The sequence below is a fragment of the Apus apus genome, chromosome 21, assembly GCF_020740795.1.
Source record: "Apus apus isolate bApuApu2 chromosome 21, bApuApu2.pri.cur, whole genome shotgun sequence".
Lineage (NCBI taxonomy): Eukaryota > Metazoa > Chordata > Aves > Apodiformes > Apodidae > Apus > Apus apus.
Window position 1 is genome coordinate 4,527,548 of NC_067302.1, and position 21,943 is coordinate 4,549,490.

Below are 21,943 nucleotides of genomic sequence, written 5' to 3' on the forward strand. Positions count from 1 at the left end.
AGTACAGAGCACCAAACTCTAGCCAAAATTGTAATGCTTTCAGAGAGCCAAAAAAACTCTGAAGCAGATCCAGTAGCAATGACTGATCTCATTAGCTCTTCTCATGAAAATATACAGATATGACTTCACTCCTGGATTACACTCCTATATTTAGTTTATACCTAATATGGACATTCAGTGTTCAGAACTAAGTCATTTCCTTTCCTCGTGTACAGTTCCTTGCCCTTTGTCTAGCCAACAATACAAGGGATAAGTTTGAACTCTCAGACAACTTAAACACAAAGACATTTGTAATTAAGAGCAGTTTAGCTTATGTTTTTCACTTCAGCATAAACAAACACAGCATTCAGAGCCCTAAATACCAGATGGTGCCACAAATGCATGTTGGACCTAAACTAAAAAAAAAAACAAACCCAAACAACTCAAGTTTAAAAAATAACTGTTATCTTTTCTAGGAAAAAATATTCTAAATAAAGGTTTTTAAGCTCCTGAAGTCAAAGCTTTATTTAAACTCGTATCTATTTTAAGAGTGAAAATGTCATTCTGAAGTGAAGAATAGGCAAGGGGGGAAAAAGCTTGATCAGGATAGTAAGTTGCTATGGGTTATTTACAAAGAACTTTGAAGATAAAAATTAAATCAAATGGACAGCAAATACAGGTGTAAATTGTTTTTCAATAGACAGTCAACTTGCAACCAACTACCATGTCAATCCAAGTTTATTTTCTCAGGTAAACTGAGTATCTACACTGGCAAGACAAAACCACCTTGCTTTCTCCCATGGTGTCCAGCTTTATAGAAGTGCACTGCTCAGTTGATTACCAGTTGCAGAGCAAGAGCACATCTACCAAAAAAAAAAAAGACAACAAATCCAATTACTGCCAAGTACAGTACAGTTATCCAGTCTTAAAAGTAGATTTTGTGGATTTCGAAGTGGTGTGTCCAGTCCAGCCAGAACTTGGAATTGATGTAGGCACATCAGTTAGAGTTAGTCACATCACAATAAATGTCTCATTTGATAATCTGAACATGCTTATACTGATGAGATAATAGTAACAGCTCAGGGCTCTTTTTGTCTCTTTTAACTAATGTACACTTTAAAAAAAAATCAAACTTGCAACTTCAGAGTACAAAAGTCATTTTCCAAAGTACACAGATTACTATTTAGCTAGAAGTTCAATGAATTCCCCAACTAGACTCTCCCAAACACAGATTTTCATAAGGGACAAGACAGCCTTCAAAAATCCACAAGTTCATCTACAGAACCAACTACTTCTCTGCTCACCCTATTCACATTAAAAGACAGTAACACTCTTGCAATAAAGAACTCTCTCTTTCCTCACTGTTTCCTTCCACAGGACTAGATCAGGATAACCAGTGAGAAACTAGACATTGACACTGAGTCACCTGAGGCTGCCAGGGTAATGATTACTAACTTCTTAGGATGTTAATACTGTCACAGTGCTGCCCACTGAAAGATTACCAGTCCCTCCCACCCACTTCCTAAACTGAGTTTACATAAACACCCCTCATATCTACACACCATTTCTCAACAATCAATCATCTTTATGTACAGACAAGACATCTCTCCTAAGAGGATTCTTGTTCTCTTCAAACATTTTCTGAAGAACTCTGGTGTTAAGTTTGCTGTTCCCTGCTTCTATGAACTCCTTGCTGCACATACAAACAACCACAGACTGAAATACAAAAGGACCAGGAACAAGACCCAGATCCTTGATGTACCCCTGACTTTCCATACATTCCAGGCCCTCAAGTTGGTCCCAACTCCCTCTCTGAAACACAGGCTTCTCTTTCCAGCCTGAGACAGTTCCCATCTGGGAAAACTGAGGTCAGATCTGTCTTTTGTAGCAATATCTATGCTCAAAGAATTCATTTATGGCACCCAGCACTTGTGTGCACCACGGAGCAAATGACTCAGAAGCACCACTGCAGAGTACCAGGACACCCCAGCCAGCAGACCAAGGCAGCTGTGAAGGGCAAGGAGCTGAAGTTCAGGAATTTGGCCAGTTCTCAGACCACTTCATGGGGAAAGGAGAAAAAGTGCATGAATGTTAGACATATTTCCCTGCAAAGTAAAATCTAACCCAGCTGCCTAGATGTGAATCATTGGAAAGAGGATGTCAGACGCCAGTGAATAAAACCATGACTGCTGAAGTGTATTCAGGAGCACCTTCTGACTGAAGAAAAGCTAACTCATCTGTGTAATCCCTTTGAAAATGATTGCTAGATGTTTTTCAACTTGCTTTCCAATGTTTTGCAAAAAACGTAGCATGCACACTTGAGACCACCTGGGTATTTTTAAGCAATATTGTAACAAGTGCACCAGTTTCTGTATTAGAAGTTGGATTAAAATCAAAAAGCCAAAGAAAAGTTCCTGGCTATGAGAACTCTCCCAAGCAGAATTTAAAGGAATCTAGTTTGCTGGTCAAAGAAGGAAAAGCCCTGCTGTCAAACAGCTAAGCACAGGATACATCAAGATGGTTACAGCTCAGCTTAAAAAAGGGTGCAGTATTTCCTCACAAGAAATAAACCACCCATGATATTTTTCTATCTATACCAAACATATTTCTCAAAGGTGGACTGAGAAAATTCCCCAGTGCTGAGGTTATTACATCAAAACCTCCAGAGGATGATCTGGTACGTAAGGAGGAGACTTATCTAATAAGATTATCGAGTGACAAGCTTGCCCCTGACAAGACTATCTCTGAGAAGCAACACTGCATGTCTCTAGTCTTATTTCCTTACACCCACGTTCCTTTTAACCTTACAACTATAGTCTTGTTGCCCAAAAGGGAAAAAAAGAAATAAAACAACGATGACAACCAGGATCATGGGATGGTTTGTTAAAAATGAAGATACAGCAGAATGACACACCAGAGCTTACGTAAGGATACACACAGGCAATGAGCAACTGCACAACAGGCAGACCTGTGCAACCCAGACAAACCACACTCCTGCTCCTCTCCCCTAGCCCTGAGCCACGACCCAGGCTGCTGCTGGAGATGAAGCTGCACACTCCCCTTTCCTGCTGCAACATCTCACTGAACAAAACGGACCTAGATCCCGGAAGACAAACAGTTCACCTGCCAAATTTCTGTTTAATTCAGATACACAAAAATGTAGACAGGCTTCTGCTACAATCATTGAAAATGTTTCAGAGTAGTATTTATTAGATGTGAAATCACAGCTTTTTTACTACCAACAGTACAATTCACAGGTAAACAGACAGAAGACACCACCTGATTTTCAAAACAGGTGCCCAGTTTTGCAATGGCATCTTATTTGAAAGCTGCTCAGAAATTCAAGGTCTGATTAATCTGCAAGTATACACACATTACACAGTTGAAGGAGTGAGCACCTTCCTCACGGTTACCTACATCTACTATAACCTGTCTCATGCCAGCAGATACACTACTATGAATTTCTTGTTTGTTGGGTTTTTCCCTTTAACACCAAACTTGTTGATGATCTGTGTCTTCACCTTGCTATTACAAGAAGAATGCAATCACCAACTGCCTTCTAGAACACCAAGGGCTGTGCTTTGGGCAGCTTCCATCCTCATCTTCTTTGTACACTGCCTTAAAGAAACTGCACATGTAGTTTTGTAAGCTCTGTCCTGTGGTTTTCACAGATGAGTGGCTCTTTTTTACTTAGCTCACCACACTTCTTATTTACAATAAATATCCCCACACGATCAACTACATTGCAGCTATTACAAGTGACCTACACAAGTTGTATTCAGATCACAACACTCGTTTCTGCGTGCACATTCATTACAATGCACTTCACTACTCTAAAATGCCACTAGGGCATATAAAAATATTGTTAGACAATGGAAGTGGGCCTCCCTCATCAATAAAACATGTGAACATATGAGGAAACTAAATGAAATCAGATACATCACTAGTTTCTCCTCATCAGCTCTCAGAGGAGAGACTTGAAAAATATTTACACTTAGTTTAAGAGACTGCAGGCAGCCCACCAGTACTGAAGTGAAAAAGCTGCTGAAGCTGCTCATTATATGAGACCAAGAAACAAATTATTCACCTCAGTTTCAGCACTGTAAAATGCTTGCTTACCCGAGTATCCCAACACTGCCCATACACTACCACAGACTGTGAAAACACAAGTTACAGCAGACTGACACATTGTCTTTTAGCATAAATCACAGCAATTTGCTGGTGACAAACAGCCCTATATAGTTATTCATAACTGAAACCCAACCACAGGCACACGCCACCCCATGCCGTGCCCATCCTATTCTGTTACTGATCACAATTTAACAAGATTCAAACCCAACATTGTGGGCACGAAGCCAAACAGTTTCTCCTGCTTCACAGGTTTGTTTCTCAAGCTTTAATCCATACCTTTGTTTCATCTTAGTCTGGCTGCTACAATCCTTTGTATGCAGGTCATACAGTTGCCGCCCTTCAGCCGCAGGCATTTGGCAGAGATTTCTTTTTTGGTCAAGAACTCCCTCCACTACCTCTATCTTAAGAGCTTCACTGACTAACAGTGCACACGTAGAGTCCCCATACACTGTCTGAAATGCTGATCTGAATTGTGAAATCTTGTTCTAATAGTCACACAATCACTTTTTCTAGATTGCATCCATAACCAAGTGAAAACTGCAGCAGAGAAAAGCAGACACTGAGCTTTCCCACTTACAGGGGGGAAAAAACAACTGCTAAATCAAAACCTAATGCTCTTCTAGACAGACACCATTAGTTTTATCAAATAACCATAAATATTCTGCTTCCATTTTATGAAGTCACCATTTTAACGAGGCAGGGAGCAAACAAGGCTTCTGTTAGCTTTACAAGAACACTGTTCTGAAAATACTTCACAGCTTCAGTAACGTGTGGGACAGGCAGACAACACCCAAATGAGCAACTATTTTGGTCTGTCTGCTGGGCTGGGGGCTGTTCTTCCTCTGCAGGATTTTCCAGGGAAATAACTTTTACCTGAAGATCATGAAGGCAGACAAGAATAACTTCTTCTTTAACCTGAACTCTATCCTGAAGGCAAACAGTGCACAGCTGGCAGGAGTCATTCATAACACAGGGAAAAGGCTTCCTCGAGGGAGACAGTACTCACTGATAATTCTGAATACAGCCTGCTTAAATCTATGCCAATAAAAAAGCTCAAAATGAGAGGGATAGAAATTTTCCCTGCTCTCCCCCTCTCCTACATTATAACATCTTTATTGGTCTGATTTAGTCAGAATCAATACATCTTCCTCTCAACTAATTTTACACCTTCCATGCTACTCCTCCTTTAAACTGACCCAAAAAGCTTATCTTATTTCCCCTTGACCCCAAATCCTTCTGCCATCAATCACTGCTTCTTTTAAATAAGAAAAATAAGCCAATGAACTTTAGGACAGACCAAGACAAGTTGGCATGTTATGCTAAAGAAGTACTGCTATAAATAATTCAAAGTAATCTGTAGCTTAATTACTGTACTAGTAAGTTCTAACCTCTACATTAACAGCCTAAATATTCTGCCTAAAATCAGGTCTGGAATTCTCCACTGCAACACTCTCCCTGGGTCCCGTTACTGCCTCGTGAGACTACTAAGAAGTCCAAAATGGGGAAAATTCCATATTTTAGAGTATCATCGAACAAATAAAATCTATACTTGATGACTTATTTGCAAAGCTCTACCTAGTCTGCTGGAAACTGTCATGTTTTGTCATCACAGCTTCTACATTAAGCCATTCCCAAGATCTCAGATGAGGGCTTGCCATCATTTTTCCCACTGCAGCAGAAAGAAATTTCATCTGAAAAGCTAAAACGCTTCATTTCTACAGATGCAGAAGTATCCAAAGTGAGTTCCAGCATAGAAAAAAAGTAGATACATTAGCACCACTTACTCCTAACTTCTGATGTGAAGTGAAAGGGAGATACTCGTTACTAGAGCCTCGAAGGATGAAAACTATTGCATCATACTGCAATACGTGAAGGTAAAAAACGTGGAGATACCGTAAGGAATCTCTACCAGATAAGGGCAGCACAACACACACCCGTTCTTCTCCTTTGGAAGGAAAACTGGTGATGCATTTACACGCTGGGTTTTCCACCGCAGAGCTCGGGTTTTTGGGGCTGCGTGAGAAGTAACTCGTGTTTCACCCCCTTCGTGCGCGCACTCGGGGACACAAAGCAGCGCGCGGAGCCGCAGGGACGACGCCGCGGAGCCAGTCCCCGCTGCCCACAGCCCCGCCGGGCACCGTCTGCTCCCGGGAAACGGATTTTCCCGCACACGCCAGGCGGGCACGCTCTTGGAAAGTGACTTCTCCGCGGCCGCTGTGACCGCCCGCCCCATCCGCGCACCCGCACTCACCCCGGCTCCCCGCACTCCCTCCCTCCCTCCCCTCGCCCCGAACAGGCCCTTTTGTGCTCGCCCTCCCGCACCGCCCGGCGGGGCCGCGCCCGCAGCCGCTCCCGCCGAGCCCCCGGGCTTCTGGGGGGGGGCTCCAAGGGGCTCCCCACGCCCGGCACCCCGGGGGGCCCGAGAGTAAAGAGGTGAAACGGGGGGTCCGGGAAGGCGGCGCCTCCCCCCCCCCAACCCCCCCACCCCGCGGTCCGGCGGGAGAAGCGGCCCCGAGCGACGCGCGGCGGGGAACTCGGAGCCCCCCGGGCGGGAAAGCGGCGGGTGGGGGGAGGGGGCGGCCAACGGCCGGAGCGCGCGCTCGGCGCCGGGACGGGACGGGACGGGACCCTCCCGGCCTCACCCTTACCTTGACGAAAAGCTCGATGACGGGCTCCTTGTCGCCCTCCTTCAGGCCGTTCACCGGCACGGACAGCGCCATGTCCCCCCCCCCGCCGCCGCCAGCCCGGACGCGCCGCTGCCTGCGCTCCCTCCGCTGCGCGCGACTGCCCGGCCCCGCCCGCCGCGGGGGCGTGGTCATGAGGGAGGTGGGCGTGGTCATCGCGAAAGGGGGCGTGGTTATGGGGAAAGGGGCGTGGCCTGCGCTGGGCGGGGGGCGGCGGGTCCCGGTGCGGGTCCCGGTGCCGCCTCCGGGGGTTCCCGGCGGGAGGTCCCGGGGGCGGCGGGGACACCCCCGCGGCGGCACAGGGAGACGCGGGAACGGCAGGGGACCCGTCCTGCTGGGAGGCGGCGGGTGCTTCCCCGCCTCTGGTGCGGTGCCCGATGACCTAACGTCTGGGAGCGGCCTGGCGGGGCCCGGCCGCAGGGCGGTGGGCGCTGCCAGGCGCGGCGAGGGGCCGTGTCCGTGTGTCTGCGTGTCCCGTGTCTCCGTCCCCTCCCGCCACCTCCTCAGCCCCGGGGGCTGCATCGCCCGTGGGGGGCAGCTTCGACGCTAGGAGCTTCCCCTTCCCGCGTGTCCCTGTGCGGGGCAGTTGGAACTCGGTGCTCTTGAAGGTCCCTTCCAACTCGAGGAAATGCGTTAATTCTGGCCCCGCCGTGCCCTGGGGTGCGGGACCAGCCACACCTCAGGGGGCTGCGCCAGAGCCACAGAAACGGCTCCTTTCCTGGCTGGGGGAAAAAAAAAAAAAAAAACACAAAAAATATCTATTTTGAGAGGCAGGGAGGAATGTTTCCAGCCTAGTTTCTCCCTCGCTATTAGGGCCAGGGACTGAGGAGCTGGACAGAAAAATGCGCAGGAGAACTGGGTGAAACATCGGAAGGGAATTAAACCCTTGGCCCTTCCCAGCCTTCCCACCGAAATAGCACAGGGCAGCACAACATCCTGCCGTCACATTTTCCCCCTGCGACTTGGTGCCTGCCGAGTCCCAGGGAACAGAGCAGCTTTTATGCCTCGGCAGCACCCGCCCTGGCTCCCGGTCCTTCCCTTTTTTGTTTTGTTGTGTTCCAGGAGCTCGCTCAAGACTCTTTATGTTTGATCGTCTGAATTCAGCTACACCTGAACGTCTCGGCAGAGCCGTTCCCAGGGTAGGATGTGCTGAGGCTGCGGGATACCCCGAGGTGGCATTGAATGACTTGCAGACACAGCCCTCCTGCTTTCATGCTGTCTGTGACCCGGCCCTGGGACGAGCCTCCCTGTAATTTGTACCTAAATCCAGCCAGGAACGGCTCCGGATGAAGTGGTTACCAATGGAGCCTTCACTGCTAGTAACAAAACCTCCAGGCATTTTACTACCCTCAGTTCTGCATAACCGGGTATCTTTAAGCAAATTTCAAATTGAATTGTTCATGTAGAGCAGGAAAAACTGCAGTCAGTCCCTCTCCTGGTGCTGGTGGGGCTGGGCGACCGGTGGGACAAAGTCCTTTTCATTCCCATTCCTGCAGCTGCTGTTCAGCCCTCGGCTCAACCGACTCCCTGGGAGTCCCTGCAAGATTCGTTCCTGTTTGTTTTACAGAGAATCCAAGGAATCCTGCTGATTCATGGGGTGGGACAGTCTAAATTGGAAATCGGTGTGTGACTGTAACCAAACCAACCTGGGAGCAAGGCAGGAACCTCCCTGGATAATCACCCTTAAATTAATTGCAGCTTGTCCCACAAAGGGCACCGTCGTTCGATTGTGGGTGGGAGGGGAAAAAGAACATTTCCCTTAAATGGAATTGTCACAGAGACCTTCCACGAGCAGCAGTTTTGGGGCTTTTTCCACATGGCAGAGTAGGAAATTTGCACTAGTTGGGCCAAGTGTCCCCAGTAGACTCAGGAACTGGTAACAAGAGGCTTTTATTGTCAGGTTATTGCAGCAGACTGGCTGGGAAGGGTGGTGTCCTCTGCTGCTTGTTCCATGTCTGCTGGGAGAGGCAGGAGCTGAGCCCTCTAAACTGGGGCTGAGCAGCTCCAGGACAAGGAACACTGAGGCACACACCCCTCTCAGCTGACCGACCCTTCCTCTCTGTGCTTCACCATCCTCCTCTGCTAAAAATTCCAAAACCACAGGGGTTTGTAAAACTTGAAACACTTTCTAAGCCTCCGGAAAGCACAGAACCACCTATGCTTGGAAAGGCAGTGGTTGCAGTACAAAGAAGTAGCTCTCCCACAGAGCTATGGAAGGTGGGTGTAGAGCAACAAATTTGAGGTCTGTGAGGCACTCGGTGCCTTTTTATGTTTTACCAGCCATACAAAGGAGCTGCCAGGGCTGGTTTTTTCCTCGCTACCACTCAATTTCTTTTGTCATAAAGAAATTCACATGCTGTTACCTTGCCGAGCAGCTAACAGCTTATTTCATTTACATCCAGCTGCACCAGCCTTGCCTGTTGCTTAATATCTTTTCAGTTATTTCACTTTTTTGGTCACATTCCTGGTTTCCAGCTGCCACCTTCCAAACCTCCATCCTCCCCATTCAAATGAAACCTCTTTCTCTAACAATGCTCAGAATAGTTTTCAACATTGAAAGCTCTTGATTCTTTCCTAGCTTTGTAATTGCTGCTTGTCTTATTCTGGAAGGTAATTTTAATAATACTTAGAATTAATTTGTCCAAGCTTTAGAAAATAAATAATCAGTCCTCCTAGCAATGCACAGGGAGAGGAGCATTCCCCACCTTTTACCAGCTGTGAGGAACGAGTCAGAGAAGTTCAGGGACTTATTCAAAGCTAAATGTGCAGCGAGTTGGGGAGGCAGAACAAAGCCATCCTGGCCCCCCACCTATGCTTGGATCAGGAGGTCACTCCCTCTATATTATTTTATGCTGCATTGAGAAGCCTTATTTCCATTTGTCAGAACAGCAAAACAGCAGATTCTTGTTTCACTTCCTGAGCACTTTTGGCCTTTCTTGCAGCAGTTTTCCATCTCCAGCTTTCCAAGCGCTTTTGCAACTGGAGGCATCAGATGTTAAAGGTATCAGAGCAAGTGCTCTCCTGCCCTGGCCCTCACTGTGCACATTCAGCTGCTGGAATTTGATGCCACACTGACCCCGGGGGTTTAAAAAGTTGTATTTCTTTTTTTTTTCCTACAGATTTTCATTTCTATGTGGGGTATTTCAGGCATGGGAGGAGCTTGGGACGCGGGTCACGTCGCAGCTGAGCAGGACTGCAGGGGTACAGCCATCCTGCTGCAAGGAAGGGTGCTGAGGAGGGTTTGGAAAGCAGAATGGAGCATGGCAGCTCTTCCAGGCTGCAGCTGGAAGCCAGCTCCTGGATGGCAGTTGGGTTCATTACAGCTCTTTAAATGGTGGATGGAGCGGTGAGAAGAACCTGCCCACGGACACCTATTAAAAGAAAGGCAGAAATGACACCACGCCCTGGTTTAAAAATACCAGCATTCTCATTCCAATTCTAATTCAGGTTCCTGGGCTTGTCTGCAGGCTGAGATGCTGCAAAGTCCTTCCCTGGAGACTTGAAGCAGAAGAGCAGAGACTACAGGACAGAGACCACGCATCCCCAGAGCTCTGCTGGGACCGCGCCCTTGGGCAGAACAACCCCCTAAGCTCCAGTTTCCCCCCTGAGTCCAGACACCACATGAGATTTTTGGGCTCCATCCATCACCTTGCCACCTTGGAGGGACTATTTTGTTAGGCTGATGCTGCTCATTCATATTTCATCACCCACCCTGTGTTTGTTTTTTGAAGCTGATGGGAGCACCTTAGCCTGCCAGATTGACAGGGAGTGCGGGGGAAATCCAACTTCTGCTGGTGTCAGACTGTTTGCAGTTTCCTGTAGCTCCCAACCAGCTGTCCCTGGATGGCTCATTTTCATCCAGAGTGGGTGCCAACTTTTAGGATTAACTGCAGGCTTGGGGAGCTGGGCCTAAAAGGCTCTCAAGTCAGCAGCTGAGGACACACAGGACCCGGCCCCACATCTGACAAAAAATCCAGTGGGAAGCAGCTCTGCTGTGGGCTGAGGCAGAATTACAGGAGCAGAGGACACATCCCGTGTCATTATGTGGGAAGTTGACTTCATCCCACAGTTTCTGGGTCTCTCCTCTTCTGCACAGTCCAACTTAACACTCCTCCCAGTGCTAAACGGGGAACTAAATCTTTCTAGGAAACGTTAATCAAGAACTTTTAGTGGCAGTAATTGCAGCTCGGAGTCATTTAACAATCGATGTGCTTTCCATGGGGCTGGGGCTGCTTGTTGGGTTGTTTTTTTTTTCTCTCTGGTTACTGGCATATGGTCCTTACCCCAGGGAGCTGGATGGTAATTAATGCATTTTGTGGTTAAATGTTTGGACTCAGCATCTCACGGCGCCTGAGGAGGAGGGAGGTGGACAAAGCAGGCATTGTCTGCAGGTTTCCCTGAGCTGCCCGAGGTCCCCTCCACTGGGGCACAGTGGGGGCAGGTTTAGGGGAACACTGACACAGGCAGAGTTTTCAGCTCATTTCCCTCAGTGGCACTGAGACTCTGGCAGAGAGAAGCTGCCTTGGGAGGTAAGATCCAAGGAGAGGAAAAGGAAAGTTGGCTCTCAGAGCCACATGGACAGCGAGAGTAATTGAACACCTGACTCTTCCCTTTCAGCAGGAGGCTGCTGCCTCTTGTTGCCTCTCCCTGTATCTCTCACTGCCCTACTTTTAAAATTCAGATACCAGCCTTTTCTCTACTATGAGCAGCAGGGAACAAAAATTTGAGCTTCACCCTTTTGTAGAAGAGGAACTGGAAAGGACTAAGAGGCAGAGTTCAAGCCTCATTTAAGCACCTGGAGCACTGTGTCCAGTTCTGGAGCCCCCAACAAAAGAAGGACATGGAGCTCCTGGAAAGAGCCCAGAGGAGGCCACGGAGATGGTCCAAGGCTGGAGCAGCTCTGCTCTGGAGACAGGCTGGGAGAGTTGGGGTGTTCAGCCTGGAGAAGAGAAGGCTCCAGGGAGACCTTAGAGCACCTTCCAGTGCCTGAAGGGGCTCCAGGAAAGCTGGGGAGGGGCTTGGGACAAGGGCAGGGAGGGAGAGGACAAGGGGGATGGATTAAAACTGGCAGAGGGGAGATGGAGGTGGGACATGAGGAGGGAATTCTTGAGTGTGAGGGTGGTGAGACCCTGGCCCAGGTTGCCCAGGGAAGCTGTGGCTGCCCCATCCCTGGCAGTGTTGAAGGGCAGGTTAGATGGGGCTTGGAGCAACCCGGGCTGGTGGGAGGTGTCCCTGCCCATGCAGGGGGTTGGATCTAGATGGTCTTAAAGCTCCCTTCCAAACCATTCCATGATTCTATGAAGGGAGCTGGAGCAGAGTCTGGTGCTGGGAAACCTCCTGGGACACATCCCTATGGTTGCACTGTGCAAACACACCAGGCACCTGGAGCTCCTTCAAGAAAAACCCCAAATTTATTGCACTTCAGGTTTTAAAAGTTATTTTAGGGGGAAAGACACTGTTTCCTGTACCTGCTGAAATAAAAGCTGTATTTCCCCACCCTTATGTATGGAGGTTGCCTGAAAGTAAATAAATTAAGGTAATTGTTTTCTTTTAAGGTTTGTCTCTGGGTGATTCATAGAGCTGGACTGATCATGGGATTTGGTTAAAGATAAAAACTCTACACAACCTGCTACTCTCAAAACAAAAACACCAAGTTTGCCTGACTTTGCTTGGGTAGGTGGTTAAACCAGCCTGCAGCACAGCAATCCAATGCCAGCAATTCCTGCTGAATTCCTACCAGCTGAGGAGCCTGAAAGTCCTGGGCACCTGGGGACTCCCCTAATAAACTCCTTCCATGATACCCCAGCAGCTCCCAGCTGGGTTTCAACACCAGAGACTGGCTTCTGTCATGAAGCTTTTGAAGCTGGTGTGATTATTTGTCTTGTTAGCCCAGAAGGGCAGTGGGCTTACTGGAGCCCTGCCAAGGGCTGCTCTGGGGATCTCCATCACCAAAACCAGCTCTGAGGACAGGGTCAGGACTGGCAGGGAGCACCAGGTGTCATCCCTGAGTGCTTCCATGACATTAATCCTGCAGAAAAGTGAGCCCCGTGGAGGTCACTGCTTTCCCAGCTCAGCCCTGCACCTCCATGGAAGAACCTGCTGGGGCTTGGAGCAACCTGCTCTAGTGGGAGGTGTCCCTGCCCATGCAGGGGGGTTTGGAACTGGATGATCTTTAAGGTCCCTCCCAACCCAAACCAGTCTGTGATCCTAAGATGATCCATGCTCTGCACCATGAAGGAGGCAGCTGAATTCTCCTGAGCTTTCCAGGTGGTTCTGTGGGCAAAGTCCACAGCTGAGATGAATGACGTTCCTCACCAGGAACAAAGCAAACACCCATCATGGAGCCAACCTGCTCTGGACTAGTGGCGTAAATGCTGATCTGACTCAAGCAGTGACATGATGAATGTGGATTTTATTTCCTCCTATCTGAGTCACGGGGGAAGGAGCCAGATTTTTTTTTTTTCCCCTCTGTTTTCTCAAAGGGCTTGAGAAATCAAAGGAAACGTGGTCGGGATGAGAAGCCAAGATCTCACAGTTCCACCAGGATTTGGAAATCGTCTTTTTGATAAAATTATTTGTCTTGCAGCAGCACATACAGTGCTGGCAGCTCTCTAAACACAGTGATAGAAACTCCTCCACCTTCCTCAAACCTTGCAGCCCCAGGCAGCAGAGCAGTGCCAAGGGAATGACGTCCCAAAGCCCTGACAGACCCACGGCAGGACGGAGACTTGAGCACAAACCTCCTGAGTCACGGCTCAAAAAGCTCCCAGCAGCAGCTGCAGTCCAGCAAAGCCACTTCTGCCCTGCAAGTGGGGAGAACAACAGTCCTGCAGGGCAGAACCAGAGCAGAGAGCTCCCAAATCTTGCCATCACAGAGCCAGTTATCTGCAGCTCACGCTCGACCTGCTCGGGCTGAAATTCTGGTATTTCTGAACACCAAGCACTTCATTTTGCAATTTTAATAATCAGCTCTTCAGCCCAGTGGTTTTTCTCTATAGTGATCACTATAAAACACCCTTCAGGCTCCTACTAAGTTACAGGAAAAGCTATTTAGAGCCAAAGAGTTTAGGCAGATTTTTGAGGGCTGGAGCCATCCCTCTGACCCCAGCCCAAGAGCTGCCCAAGCCCACCTCAGGCTCCACTCAGCACCTCTCTGAGCACCAACACTGCTGAGATTTTCCCCTTTTAAATCCTTTGCATCCACCCCAGCTGTTTCCAGGTGACCTGCATCTCCTCACTGGCTGAGCTGAGCAACAGGACCAAAACAGCACCAGGCAAACATCATCCCCAAGGTGTTTCATCCATGGGCTGCTTCTCTCCAGCCCCCCAAGGCAGAGCATGGGGGGGTTCTATGATTCAGGTTTCTCCTCCTGATTTAACATTTACTCTAGGTAGGCAAATGAGCAATTAGCAGGGCTGCATCTGTGTTGTTCAAATTCAAATGGCTGCTCATTAATAGCAGGGATGTGCAGTCGGAGGCAATAAGCCAAACTCCTCTGTCTGCAGCAGGCAGAAATCCCACTCCCCACACATCCCTTCTCCCAGGAGGATGGGGTCAGGCTTCCAGCCACACCAGGCTGGCTTCAGGGGCTCACCCCAGGGGCAGATCTAAGGCTCCCTGAGCATCTTGGCAAACCCTCCTGCATCCACCCTGTGCCACTCCATCTGTCTTGGCATTGTGCTGCTAATCCACCTGTCACCTCAAAGACCCTTTGATTTACATTGATGGGCACCATCTGGGGGAAAATCCAACGTGTGCAGCTGCTCAGGCTCCAGCCCAGCAGGGCAAGTCCCTATTTCTAGCTCAGAAAACCTACGTGAGGTTTGGTTACATCCAGACCCACTTAAATCCTCCCCCTCTCAGCAGTCCCAAAGAGGTCCCATCCCACTGAGGAGAAGGCTCCAAGGGGTCCTTTCCTTGCCAGATGTTAGCCCAGCCCCACCTCAGCTCCTACACACCACAGGAAGCCAGAGCAGCAAAGCCCACCCCAAGGCAGGGTGGTGACAGCTCACCTCAGTCCCAGCACTCAAGGTCCAGCACGTGGCACGTTGCCTCCAGGGCCACCAGGGTTGGTGCTGAGGAACTCTGCTCCTTGCTGTTTGCATCCTCAACATCTCCATTTCCAGGGAGTGCACAGCAGGGAGCCAAGGGTGGCTGCTGACAGGCCAGGTGGCAACACACAGCCCAGAGGCCACCACAGGAGGAGCTGGAGAAGGGGCTGGTGCCACTTGGGCTCTGCAGGCAAATCCCCACCTGCAGTCGGCCAAGGTAAACCGGTGCTGCTGGTTGGATCCCTGGTTCTTCCCTGATGTCAAGGAGTTACACATGACACTCTGCCAGGACCCAGCTACCTGCTCACCCAGCTGGAACTGGTGTCCAGCCCAGGCAGAAGTGGGGTCCCAGAGCTCAGAAACCCCCAGAACTCCAGCTGCATCACGAGAAAACCTGAGCCACAATGGCAAAGCAGAGGGGGGAAACTACTGCAAACACATCTGGTTGATGGGGACAGGGACTTCAGAACACGTTTTTCTTCCTTTGGGGGCCTCAATTCCAGCAACAGATGCTGTTGGTTTGGGTTTTTTTACAAAACCCAAATGGTTTGTGTTGATGGCAGGTGGGTGTATCATATTCCTGGCAAAGCAGAGCTGTGGGGAGTGTGGTGGGGGTGGGAGGGAGCAGAGGGGGACCTGGACCTTTCAAATACATTTGATAATCCAAGACCTGGAGAGCAGCAGTTACCTTTGGGCAGGATAGTGCAGCAGGGTGCTGGGCTCAGAGGAGGCAGCACTCAGCATCCTTGGCTTGTCCCAGGAATTGCAACCTGCAGCATCATTACAGCTTCCCCACAGGCTTTTCCTGGGGTGAGTGGCACAGCAGAATTCCTCTGAATTTCATCAGGGTTGGGATCTAGCTGTGGGGGACTCCAGCACCAGCTGCCCCAGGGGGACGGTAGGAAAAGTGTTACATGAGGAGAAACACATCCTGAAGTCCTGGGGCACTGGGGGGTGCTGCTTCTTGGCCTCACCACAGCAAAGTCTCCTCTTGAACTGCCAAAAAAAGAGACTCAGTTACCAGAAAATTACATTAATCACACGAGTATCAACGTGAATCTTCATCACACCAACCCCACGGAAGCGATGGGGAAACTGAAGCAGGAGGGAGGGATCCCACAAACTGCCCGGCTTTCCAGAGTGCGTCAGCAGCCCCAGCTCAGCACCAGCATCTCCCACCTGCTCCCCCAGTGAAAATCACCCAGAAAGGACACTGAGCAGTAAAGCAGATTAACATTTGCTGCAGTTTCTCCACACCACTGTGGAAGGGGGCATGGGGGAAGGAAGCAGCAGCTGGAGAAGGGCCAAGTCCACCCTGGCAACGTGGCTGACCTCGAGACAAGGTGCGCGTAGCGACGTTTGGGAGGGGGATGTAGCAAAGCCTTGGGGGTGGAGAGCAGCTGAGGGCTGGAGCAGAACCCCTCAGGGTTGCACTGGAGTGATTTATCCCATAGGATGCTCCAGCTGAAACAGTCTGATCACCCTCAGGAGGGCAAGAGGCTTTTTTTCAGCAGTGAGATTTACCCCACGGTAAAACCCACAGACACCAACGTGAGCTCACGGAGATGGTCTCAGGGTAACGCCCTGTTCTCCCACAAAACTCCCTTTTCACCCCACCACCATCACTTATCTCTGTCCTGGATAACACTGAGGTGTCCACTTTCCTTGTCTGGAAAGAAGAGTTGAAGCTGAAAGCAGACTCTGCCTCCCCAGGAGGCTGGGAGAGCAGCTCCCTTTATCCTCCTGCATAAATAATAGAAGGACTCATTCACATGCCTGCAATAGATTAAAAATAAATAAATAAGAAGGAGCTCGATTTTGTTTTGCCAATCATGCACTTCATGTAATTTTCCCTCCTTGTCCCCTTGTGCCAGTGCACGTGAACTCACCATGATTTCTATAAGCTGGAAAGGTGCCAAACCCTTTCTGTCTCATTAAAAAAAATATATCATTGCCTTGACAAAGGTAATTTTTTTTCACATCAGTAGTCAAATCCACTTGCTGAATTAAAATCCAGCTGGTGGAGACTATCCATTTTTAATGGGAACTTCCCCACTGCTGGAGAGGGGGAAACATGGGGGGGGGGGGGTGTTATTCACAAAAGGGATTGAAAGTTTCTTTGCAACTGCTGCTCTGGCTTCAGTTTCAGTTGGAGCACGTAGCCAATTATTTTTAACACTTGAATGAGGAATTACAAAAAGCTGTTGCCTCCCCCTCTCCCCCAGGCAAATACCCTTCCCAGAGTCTTCCAGGCAGCTTCAGGAGCCCCAGCACAGCCTGTCCCACTGGGGATGTTCTCCTTTCCCACAGGTCAGGGCGCGGGCGCCACAAAGGCAGCCGAGGTTTGTGCTCCTGGGAAGGGCCTGGAGCATCAACAAGGGTCAAGGGTGGGGAGAAAACTCAAAGGAAGATCTGGCCAAGCAGATAAGTGATGCACGTGCTGTGGCCAGTCCAGCTGCACGAGCTGAAGTTTGTCTCCAGGGACCATCCCTGCGCTGGCGTCGGCAGCCAGAGCTCCAATTATTTCAGCATAGCCACAACAATTTGCTCAAGATGCAGAGCTCTGCCCCTGGATGTGACACAAAGCTTGTGCAGAGGAACTGAACAATCACCCCCCACCCCTCCCCAGGTTGTTTTCCCAAGATAGCTATTTTCCGTGTTTTCTTCTAAGCAACACCAGGATTCAGAATTTCCCAGGCTGAGGGACTCACAGCATCACCATCAGCAATGGCCTGAAGTTAAAGAGGGGAGATTCAGGTTGTACATTAGGAATAAGTTCTTTCCTGTGAGGGTGGTGAGATGCTGGAACAGGTTGCCCAGGGATGTTGTGGATGCCCCCCCCTCCCTGGAGGTCTTCAAGACCAGGTTGAATGGGGCCTTAAGCAACTTGGTCTGGTGGGAGGTGTCCCTGCCCATGCAGGGGGTTTGAAACTAAATGATCTTTAAGGTTTCTTCCAACCCAAACCATTCCATGATTCTATGATCACCCACCCCCTGCCTGGGGGCAGGGGCACTCTGACCAGCCCCCCCCCACCTCCCGCTGCTGGAAAGAGCAACCTGAGCACTCAAGCATCTGTTCTCCAACATCCTTCTCCATTTCTCCCCAAGCACCTCCTACGCCCCGGATTTATTACCTTGATGCAGCGTCAGGACCTGGCTCCAAAGGGGCTGCATCACAGGCCCTCGTGGCTGCACCGCTGGCTCCTGCTCCCTCCCTGCTCAATCCCTGCTCCCTCCCTCCCTCCACGGCTGTTGTTCCCCGGGTGCAGCTGCTGCCACTCACAAAGGCAGTATTGATGTCCTGAGCCAGGCTCAGCCCGAGGGGCAGCAGCAGCATCCTGCCTTTGTGCTGGAGGAAGGAGGCAGCCGGATCCCAGCTCCTGCAGCAGAGCCCGGGCTGGGGAAACAGATGTAGGAGTTAAAACCTGTTCCTGTTCCCCCTCCCCTGCTCGTGGCCTGGGGGTCAAATCCCACACAAGCGGCTGCAGCAACGTGTGACCCTGAGGAATTGATCCTGGATTAGAAAAAACACCATTCTTGAGGAATCTGCCACGATACAGACTCCAAAGATAATGGGTAATGGATTAAAACTGGCAGAGGGGAGATGGAGGTTGGACATGAGGAGAAAATTCTTGGCTGTGAGGGCGGTGAGACCCTTGCCCAGGTTGCCCAGGGAAGCTGTGGCTGCCCCATCCCTGGCAGTGTTGAAGGGCAGGTTGGATGGGGCTTGGAGCAACCTGGGCTGGTGGGAGGTGTCCCTGCCCATGCAGGGGCTTGGATCTAGATGATCTTGAAGGTCCTTCCAACCCAAACCAGTCTGGGATTCTATCATTAATCTGTGATTAAAACACCTTGCACTAAAGGCTCAGGATCAAACCTCCCCAAAGCCACCAAGAAGCTGCACTCCCAACACTGACACTGGGACTCAGTGCTCTCCTTCCCCCAGCACTGATTTTTTGGGGTGCAAAACCCCCTCAGCAAAAGCAAAAGCAAAACACTGGCTGAACAAAGGGGCACATAAGGCACAATGTGGCTGCTGTCTCTGTGAGTCAGCATGCCCTCTAATTCCAGTCTCACCCAGCCAGATTAAGGCATCAAACACTGACTCACCGTCCCAGAGTCAACCACATCCCACCATAAAATCTGACACTCCCAGCTAAGGAAGAATTTTCACAGCTTTTCCCCTCCCCAAGGACACTGGGGCTGGCTCCCCACAGTTCCTGTTTGCTGCTGGGGCTCAGCAAAACACGAGCCATAGGAAGCACATAGCAGCTCTGGTTTTTAAATGAAAGACTGGGGGAAAAAAAACACAACCAACCAACCACCAAAAAAAACCCAGGAAAACCTTCTTTCCAGCAGTGCTTTTAGCTCTGTGACAAATGGGCTGTGATCCTTCTCCTTCAAGCATCAGCTCTTGGTTCACCCCTGGGCTGGTGAGGTACAGGCAGACCTGCTTGCAGACGAGAAGATATAAAATGTAATTAAGTGGCTCCACCATAGGCTGGCCAGAGCCAGCTCTGCTGGTCCAGACATCAAAAATCACCATCATGACAGGGCTGGTCCATCTCAGCTACTGTCTCACCCCCAACAGCACCCAGCACCCACCTTTCCAAAGCATCAGCCCTGAGGACACAGGGCTCTGCTCAGGCAGGAGGCCAAGTGCTCCTGGCTTCATCTTGCTCCAGAAGCAAGAGGTGGAACCAATGTTTCTTATTAGCCAGCTTGAATTAATTTAAATCATTATTTTTTTTACCCTGGCTTAAATTAGCAGACAGGAAGCATCTTTTAAATTGATTTGCTTTATCCTGTTTTGCATTTGTAGTTTCATTTTTCTTAAGGGAGGTCACTGGTAAAACCTTTCAAGGGTGCAGCTGACACTTCTATAGCCTCTTGACCCTAAATTCAAGGCTGGTTTTGGTCAACATGAGCCACCAACCCTGTACACTTTTTTAGGCTGTTACCACACCTAGTTAACACATGTCCAGGTTTTTTTACTACAGTAATTTTTACTTACTTTGCAAAATGGCCTTTAGGTGAAAGGTAATGAAAACAAAAGAAACACACAGACATTGGGGTTTTTTTAGTTGCTTTGCAAGGACTGATGGTTTCAAAAGCCATTTGCCTCTTGAACAACTGAACAATTGCCAAGCACCCTCAGTAGGTTTGTGGATAAGCTCAGTCCAGATGCTTCTTCACTGCCTGGAGTTGAACCAGTTTGAGGGATTTTGCTTTTTGTACTTTCTTGATCATGGAATCATAGAATTGTCAAGCCTGACCTTGAATGTCTCTAGGGATGGGGCCTCCACCACCTCTCTAGGCAACAAATGTTCTTCCCAAGTTCAAGGCATGACAAATCACACCTCCTCCTTCACACGTGCAAATTTTAAAATGGTTTTGGTGAAGTTTGGTATCTTTTCTATGTAGCTATTTCTATATATTTACTGCTTTGCCACACTGCATCTGCTCTTCATCTGTGGTGATCAACAACGGCTGCTTCAGTGAGCAGGGCAAGGGAGTGAGCCCTAGTGCCTTTTCACATAATGAAGAAATTAAATTTCCTCTTAGTGAAGAGCAACCCCTACTTAAAGATTATTTTTGCCATTTTAATAAAACTTTTCTCCCACTGAAACACCCGTATCTTTGGTTGTTTGGGCCGTGGACTTAAGTTTTGCGCCAGTGTTCTTAAAAATGAGGCTTTGTGCTCAGCTTCTGGGGTCCTTTTCTGAAAGTTTCTACACTGAGTAGCTTTTCAAGAGGTAACTATAAATTAGACTTTAATAATGTTGAAGGGTGAGTCTTCTTGAAGTATGTTTAAACATAATTTTGATTTAAATGGCAGACTCCAGCTACAGAAGTGGTCTTTCCCCCTCACAGTCCTGCCCTCCTGCTCTCAGCCCCACCAAGTGAAAAGCAGTTGTTTAATCCCATTCTTACCAAGGCTCAAATCCATGCACAGAACTGGGCACAGAAAGAACCTGCCCACCTCTTTGCCTGCTGCTTGTCTCCAAGCAACCAAGGAAGCCAACACAAATGATCACAAATGGACCACAGAATTTTAAGCGTGATGGATGTTCTAAGCTTCACCTTTGCTAGAAGGAAATGTTACTGAGTCAAGTCAGAACCAAACCTCAACAAGAGAAACAGCAGCTCCCCTCACAGCCAGCACTCACCAGCCCTCTAACTCTGGGCCCCTGCTTGGATCAATTTGTGTCCAACAAGGTGGAGCTGAGCAAGGTTGAGCTTTTACGAGCAGTTTTACAGTCAGGGCTCTGAGCAGAGCTCCACCTCAGTGCTGGGATTTATCACTCAGATTACATCAGCTTTCAGGGAGCACAAGATGTTTTCCAGCAGAACAGTCTTTATCCTGAGCATTAAGGCAATTAATAAACGAGTTTCAGAGTGGGGCAGCTCAGGAAGCTGGTCCTCACAGAGCTCCCCAGGCAAATTTCTGAAGTCATACAAGTGGAAAGATTTAATAATCCAACACTGAGTTTCTGTAAACTTCAAACCCTTGCACACACCTGCTATTGTCCCATCTGTTGACACAACAAACACATCCGTATTATGAACTACAGATACTGACCTGCCAGTGACTCACTTCATCCTTACCTTCCCACCTGCAGACTCATTTCATTTGAATTATACAATCCAATTATACTTGAATTATTTTATTTTTGTTGGATTGTTAGTTATTCCAGCAAGTCACTTGTTGAAACCCCTGTACCTGTAGTTTCGGGAAGGGAGCCTTGATTAACAAGCAAACATACAGCATGAGCAGATTCAGAATACAAAGTGCAAGTAAGATTCTCACACCAGAGGTTCTCCCACGTTGCACAAGGCACCCTAACACAGCTCCCTTCTGAGCTGCAGCAGCACAACTACAAATGAAAGGGTTGAAAAAGAGAGGTTAACCAGGAAGATTTAGTGATGAAGAGATCAGAGAAGTTTGGGTTTGGATGATGGGGTCTCAGTTACAGAAGATCAGGAGAGGAATTCAGTGATGTAATTCAACAGTTCAGCAGGAGACAGCTGCACAGTACAGACACAAATGCTCCAGGCACTCATCCCAGGGAGTCATTTTGTACTACAAAGTACCT

At 49.0% G+C, this 21,943-nt stretch overlaps 1 protein-coding gene and 1 long non-coding RNA gene across 2 annotated transcripts in view; both read right to left on the minus strand.

The window, feature by feature from the left end:
* The window catches only part of CLIC4 (chloride intracellular channel 4), a 31,529-nt gene extending 24,644 nt beyond the window's left edge, over positions 1 to 6,885 (minus strand). Inside the window, exon 1 of the mRNA XM_051638160.1 lies at positions 6,759 to 6,885. Within this exon, the coding sequence (XP_051494120.1) occupies positions 6,759 to 6,830 (72 nt within the window). The 5' untranslated portion in view covers positions 6,831 to 6,885. The remainder of the gene's footprint in view (positions 1 to 6,758) is intronic.
* A 3,122-nt stretch (positions 6,886 to 10,007) lies between these two features.
* LOC127393295 (uncharacterized) lies at positions 10,008 to 18,058 on the minus strand. Its single transcript, XR_007891432.1, has 3 exons — positions 17,981 to 18,058; positions 15,535 to 16,622; positions 10,008 to 10,165 (listed from the first exon to the last, which is right to left on the minus strand). It is a non-coding gene; the product is annotated as an uncharacterized LOC127393295 (long non-coding RNA).
* Positions 18,059 to 21,943: the final 3,885 nt, after the last annotated feature.